Genomic DNA, 7453 nt, shown 5'->3' with positions numbered 1-7453 from the left:
GTGCGTGTGTGTGTTTACAGTCTTTGGTACAAATAAAACTAATAAACTAAACTAAACTAATAATATAGCCTACTATTGCATTTGGGCTCTTACATGGTAATCATTGCATTGTGCTCCAGATAATTAGCCACTGTGCTACCTACAGTAGCCATCATGTTCATGTTTTTGGTGTCATGTGGAATGCTTTTGGTGAGCAAAAATTCACCAAGGTAAAATGTTGAAACACCAATTGGGTAATATGTTGATGTTTAGATATCACTTTTGTTTCAAGCCCAGTTTGACCATGAAGACACTTCATGGTGATTGGCTGCTGAGGGAGGGGACAACACTATATGTGTGAGTGACTATAGTCACCTCTTGTCAAGTCATTGATAGCCAGGAACCTTTGCCAGACACACTCTGGTGCTCCCAACCGCATAGATTTACAGAAGTCAAAAGTTCCTATTTTAACAGTCAAACCGTTAACCAAGGGGTTTATTTAATTCAGCTTTTTTATATACAACAGAAGGCCGGGAAGGCCCCAAAGAATAGTGAGACTTAATTAGTATATAAAATTTGGGAGGTTTTGTTGAGTGAGAGGAAATTTTGAAACATTGTGCAACGGTGCAGAAGTTTTGAAATATTGTGAGAGACTACTTACTGCAAGCAAACGGAGTCGGTTGGCCGGAGAAGAATCCTCCATGTTGCATCCATACAGAATGGAGAGCTACCTCATCTCGCCTGTGAGTACAACAAATACTTTCTTTTCTCAAATGTTTCCTAGTGCAGTCCAGTAATCTAGGGTTAAATCAATGTTTATGATAGACATTAAAAGCTAAATGCAAGCAGTAAAATTATCATTCAAAAGATGCCAGCATTTTTCAGAAATAATTCATTTCAAAATGATTATTTGTGATGATCTTGACCATTTCAGTAATTTGGCTTTATGCAATAATCCATTAGAAAATATTAAATATATATGCCTATAGAAATGTATTTCACTGTATGTCAATGGTGACAAAAACATGTTTATTTTGGCATTATCATGTCCAAAAACTGCAGATAGGCACAGTTGACTGATAAACAATATAAACATTAAATTACTAATAGCAGGTAAGTCTTATCTTTACTAATTATACTGTTTGATATTGTCATAAAATAAATAGTTTCCTTACAGTTTCCTTATTTTCCCTTGCAGCCAACAGAAGAAATGTATGACAATGAAATCTACAGGCAGCAAATAGAATATTCATATAATCCATATGTCCTCGATGGAGATATTCAGTCAGGTGAGATTCACTCTACTCAACATGAATCATAATAATCCCTGGTTATTCCAATGATATACCAATGCAAAAAGAAACCAGTGTATTGTGGACAGACAAGGAAAATAACCTTATCTCAATAATCAACTCATAAATAAACACTCATCAATAATTTAATAAAATGATTAAAAGACATTTGTATTATGTGGCAAGGCTGTATCTTTCTGTACTGTAAATTGTACAGAAACAGTATGTAGTGTAGTGTAGGTGCAGCTGGTTCTACCACACCGTGTTGTATGGAGCACAGGAAACAGATGCCATTTCTGTCTGCCGCTAAAAACTACAGACATAGAACAACTTTCGGCCCTTGGGGTTTTGTTAATAGAGGAGCGGTTCTGTACTTTCTTTTGTAATCGACTGCTTTGAATGTATGTTTCCAAAATGCAACATTTCTGTTGTTGTTGCGTTGGTCGCGTTATTGAAAAAGAAAGTCATCTTGCACTCATCATGATTTTTTTTTAAATAAATCTCAGTGCATGGTGGTTTAACAAATGTATGTAGATGTAACTAAATGGACCCATTAGGTTACATTTGTACACTCTCTGAGTTACAAATGGATAAATTAACACTGATCATTTTATTGTATAAACAGTTTTTTTTATACAGGTACAATAAATTGATGCTTGATGTACTCTATGATACACATTTATTGTACAATATGAGTACATCATGTCATTAGTTAAATTTATAACATTTGTGTTCAGTTCTTTCAACGGGCAGCATTTGACAATTTAGGAGAAAACATATAAGACCTTAAAATGGATGCATACTGAAAACGATACTAACAATGACATGGAAACAGGAAAGAGCTTCATATCAGGCTGATATATTATTTTCACTTTAGTTTGTTACAGCACACTCATCAGCTCCCTATGGTGTTTTTGTTAATGTTTCAGCTAAAAATCTGCAACTGAATACATTTCCAGTCATTTTTGTAATGTTCTCATGATGTCTCAAAATGTGCTCCGATTTGGAACAACATATTGCACTGTTAAACAAAAGGGTAACATGTCTGTCCTCCTCTGTTCAGATCATTGGGAGTACCACCCTCACCATGGTCACCAGTTTGAAACCCTCCCGGAGAGCCACTTCACAGAACTGCAGAGTGTGCAGTCTCTCCACAACCCCAACCTCATACGACATGACATGGAGAACCTGTTGGATCCCAACATTGGGGTATATCCCCATGTTATACAGCAACCAGTAAGGCCCCCCACCACAAAATATAGGCTGTTTCAACCTGACAACAATAACAACAGTTAAAATCCATAGGCTACTGTAGGTTACATACTGTATACGTATATACACTAGAAAAAGCACAATATGGATATCTGGACCATCTCCCCATGCATCTTCCAAGCAGTTGTTACATGAAAGCCCCCTATACCCCCAAACCCCCCATGCCCACAACCCCCAACCCTCACCCCATACCTCCCCATCTTCCAAGCATGCAGTTCCTATATGTAAACCCCCCCCCCCCCCCCCCCCCCCCCATAGCCCCATGCATCTCTCCCCCCACCCTATTAGTGTCTATAAGTGCCTGGTCACAATTTCAAATTTCAATTTCAATGTGTTCAAAGGTGCAATTTGTCCGACCCATTTCCCCACACCAATCGCTGGTGCAGCGAAGCTCTGATGACGAGGCACATGGAGGACGAAGCCCCGTACTGTCTGAAGAATTCTACCGCGTACAATTTGAAAACCTTGCGAAGAACTTTTTCACAGAACTGCAGCAGTCTCCCCACAACCCCAACCTCACACCACATGACCTGTCGGATCCTAACATTGGGGTATATCCCCATGTTATACAGAAACCTGCAGTAAGGCCCCAGCCCCCCACACAAATTATAGAGTAATGTTCCAATCCTTGCACACTTCCTCTCTGTTAATATAATTTTATACAACATTTTCAGATATTTAATTAGTATTACCAAATATCAAATAAAATAATAATAAAAACGGGTTAGTTAATAGAGTAGCAATAATAGTAGTTAAAGCTGCAAGCAGCGATGACGGGCCCTCCCGCGTGCAAGTTACAGGCAAATATAGACCAATTAGAACTGGAAGCAGAGCAAAGTAACTCTACTGAATGAAAAAGGATTTGCAAATGAGTCCAGTGAGTGAGGTGGACTGTATGACAATCTGTTCAAAGGTTATGGCAAATAGAAACTATAACATAGAAGACCAATCAGAAGAAGGGTGGGGCTAAATTTCACCAATTATTTCACAAATGAAGGATTCTGAACCAAGTTCAATGACAAGGGTAGCCTATTTTATAAATAGTATAAAATATTTTTTTTTCATGATTTAGTAAGATTCTTTCATTCTAGCATTAAAATAATTGATATCAATATTTTAAAATGAATGGGTCAATGGAACCAGAAGTTGGCTGCCACTGTTATGTACTATATATTGCCTTCAAATGTGACTGCTGAATGTAAAAGTATAAAAATTACTTATTTGCCATTGTTTACTATTTTGAGAAACAATTTTAAAGTTCAACTAGCCTTTTTACATTGACACGTTATGAGCTTAATTGTAGATCAGCTTTTTGAACTATTTTAAAAGGTTTTTCAAAATAGGTGCAAGATATAGCCCTTTGTGTCTATTGTTCATTAGCCTATGTCAAAGGCTTTGAATTCCTGTGGGATATTCTTGCCTATATAAATTGCTGAGTTTCTACACGTTCTTCCTCATGACAGCTTTTAGACAAAATTGTGTAAATATGTGTGAAGTTGGTGTAAAGCACAAGATGTGTCTCCAAACAGAATAATTTCAATCAATAACAATCAAGTTTTTATGTGTTCAAGGTTCAATTTTTCCGACCCGTTTACACACACCAATCGCCGGTGGAGCGAAGCTCTGATGACGAGGAGCATGGAGGACGAAGCCCACCACTGGAGGTGTCTGATGAAGAGTGTCTGAGAGAGCGCATTCATTCTGCCACAGCTGGTGAGCTAGGTAACCACTTAAACCCTCCATATTAGTAAACTAGACATTCATTCTGCCACAGCTGGTGAGCTAGGTAACCACTTAAACCCTCCATATTATAGTAAACTAGACATTCATTCTGCCACAGCTGGTGAGCTAGGTAACCACTTAAACCCTCCATATTAGAAAACTAGACATTCATTCTGCCACAGCTGGTGAGCTATAGGTATTACCACTTAAAACCTCCATATTAGTAAACTAGACATTCATTCTGCCACAGCTGGTGAGCTAGGTATAACCACTTAAACTCTCCATACTTAGTAACTATAGACATTCATTCAGAATCATTCTGCCACAGTTGGTGAGCTATGGTAACCACTTAAACCCTCCATAGGAAACTGGACATGAGCTGCCCCTATAATTGGGGAGCTCTTTTCCCCTCTAAACCAACTATCTTATCTATCTTGAAAAACAACCAATCTACAAGCTGCAACACGTTGTGAGCTTGTAGATATGCCTATTGTTGGTGAATGTTCCCCCCAAAATAGTGAGGAGTAAGGAACAAGAATCCCTGGCAATCTTTATTTAATCTCCACTGATAGATTTGATCATTTGAACTGTAGTTGACTAATGATAAACTGCATTAGAGACAAAATACAATGAAACTAAATTGGTAAACAGCAATAATTAGTTTTAATGTAACAAAAGAAGCTAGATGGGGATGATGATATTTGTTACTGCATGTAGCCTACTCCTGGCTGGGGTACGTGGCACCTGTCAGCAGGGAGTGTGTAAGGCATCCTCCTGTTGGGGGCTCCTCACCGGCAGGTGAGGGACACAATGTGACAAAATCATTTAATTTACTGTAGGTAATAAATAATTGGCTACTCTAAATGTACGGGGGAGAACATCTGTGGGTGTGGAATCTAGGGAAAAAATATATTTAGATTTTAGGTTTACAGTTCAACATTAATAGGACAAAAGATACAGTGGGCATCTGGATTCAAGCAATCCAGATGCAAATCCATTTTGATTCTACAATTTACAGTTCAAAACATAAAGATGAAAATGTTATACAGTAGCACCTCAATGTGACAATCTCATACAGTGTGGCTGACTATGAAACTTTATACGGGACCATAAAAAGCATCATATTTGAAAACAATGTTAACTGAGGAACAACTTTACTTGAATCTGTAGTCACTAACATGGATAACCTATTTAAAATCCCCAGCAGGCAACAAAAAGAAGATCCGACTGTATCAGTTCCTGCTGAACCTACTGAGAGATGGCGACATGAAGGACAGTATCTGGTGGGTGGATCATGACAAAGGGATATTCCAGTTCTCATCCAAACACAAAGAGGCTCTCGCAAACCGGTGGGGGCTCCAAAAGGGCAACCGCAAAAAAATGACTTATCAAAAGATGGCTCGCGCTCTGCGCAACTATGGTAAAACTGGAGAGGTGAAGAAGATAAAGAAGAAGCTCACTTACCAGTTCAGTGGTGAGGTGCTGGGAAGGAAACCATATGTTTAAGGCAGATACTGTATCTGGATGATTTTCATTTTTGTTTATTCCATGTTGTTGATCTTGTAAATAGCGTAATATTGTATAGCAACAGTATGTGAATCAACTGAAGGTAGGACACTGTATGTCCCTTTAAGAAGTGGGCTAATTATCCATTATGCATTTCATTACACAGTATTTTCCACATAACTACTGCACAATAATGGTTTGAGCATAATTATAATGACTCATCTGTTTAACATACTGTACCAGTTTAAGACTATAGTCATTTATCACCACATCACCACACCTTCATTAGTAAATGTTTTGTCAACAGAATCTTCCAGAAAAGCAATAGCCACTAGATGGCCTCAGACATCTCATAAATCAAATTTGCATATTCATTTGCATACTTTCTGGACTCTCCTGTGTTGGACTAACTTAAGTTCTCATTTTCATTATACACTATAACTGATTCAAACACAATATTTAAAGAAACAAAAAAACTCTCCAGCATTAAATGCACATATCTCATGAAACTCTCTACTGAATGTATAGCTGTTAAAAATGTACATAATGAAGCTTTTAATAGTTCGAGGATATTTATAGTGACTCCAGGGACTTTCTTTCTGTTGGAAATACATAGATTTTTGCTGAAGTATAAATCAGTTTTAATTTGTTGTTAATACCATTGTATTTCACATAAAATCTTTAAAATTAAAATAAAAAAATTAAACAAATGCTGTTGATGATTATCTTATTATTATTATTATTATTATCACAGTTTTGTACATTTACTCAAACCCAGTGCAATCCTTTATACTTTGCAATATCGCCCTGAGATGGAAGTGACCATGCATGCAGTCACCCAGTTTTTATTTGGACGTGGCCAGTCATCCAGTATGCCCTACGCCATGGTGATACTGCATATAAACACTGGGGACATCCACTGAGATCTACTTAGGATTACTGAGAAAATACAGGGCCACCTGCCCGCATGCATGCCAACACATGCATGCACACACACACACACACACACACACACACACACACACACACACACACACACACACACACACACACACACACACACACACACACACACACACACACACACACACACACACACACACACACACACACACACACACACACACACACACACACACACACACACACACACACACACACACACACACACACACACACACACACACACACCCACACACCCCCCATCTAGGGTACATGAAAGCTTTGCCGCAGGGTGTAAATATTGTTGTGTGCTGACCTAGAGTCTATGGTGCTGACACAGCTCTGTGATGCTGACAAATATGAATTACATTGTATTTGGACCATGCACAAAAAACAGCAGAATTTAAAACTATGTCTTGTATGTATCATTTTCTTTAGTCTGTATTTAAAAGCTAGAAGTGGGCATTTATTTTTTTATATACATTTGTTGGCACTGTATGTACTAACTGGGTAGGGTTTGGGTTTTGTAAACTAATAAAAGAAAATAACAATTGATTTAACAAATCTCCGTCTGTCTGCAGTTTTTGCCGTGACATGGAGGTTATACGCAAACATTGATATCATGACAGACATCATATTGATGATCTCATAGTACTGCAGGAACATAAGTTGCTGTTGTCCCATCCAATATGATGTCACCCTTGCCCAAATATGGAATTCCATACGACTCCTCCAAGTAC

General features: G+C 38.0%; 1 protein-coding gene across 1 annotated transcript; it reads left to right on the top strand.

The window, feature by feature from the left end:
- Positions 1-380: 380 nt before the first annotated feature.
- Positions 381-6520, top strand: spi1b (Spi-1 proto-oncogene b). The gene is made up of 6 exons (XM_080760602.1): positions 381-722; positions 1178-1268; positions 2335-2507; positions 2885-3124; positions 4115-4265; positions 5470-6520. The coding sequence occupies exons 1-6, from the start codon at positions 681-683 to the stop codon at positions 5769-5771; spliced, it is 999 nt and encodes a 332-aa protein (XP_080616728.1). The 5' UTR covers positions 381-680; the 3' UTR covers positions 5772-6520.
- Positions 6521-7453: the final 933 nt, after the last annotated feature.

This window comes from Protomyctophum bolini (assembly GCF_963924005.1).
Source record: "Protomyctophum bolini genome assembly, chromosome: 1".
In the NCBI taxonomy this organism is placed as follows: Eukaryota; Metazoa; Chordata; class Actinopteri; order Myctophiformes; family Myctophidae; genus Protomyctophum; species Protomyctophum bolini.
The sequence above is the reverse complement of the archived record's forward strand: the minus strand, read 5'-3'. Positions and strand labels throughout refer to the sequence as shown.

Coding starts and splice junctions, on each gene's coding strand:
- spi1b (XM_080760602.1), top strand. CDS start 681: ATGTTGCATCCATACAGAATGGAGAGCTACCTCATCTCGCCT. Junction 723..1,177: donor AGAGCTACCTCATCTCGCCT/GTGAGTACAACA, acceptor TTTCCCTTGCAG/CCAACAGAAGAAATGTATGA. Junction 4,266..5,469: donor TGCCACAGCTGGTGAGCTAG/GTAACCACTTAA, acceptor TAAAATCCCCAG/CAGGCAACAAAAAGAAGATC.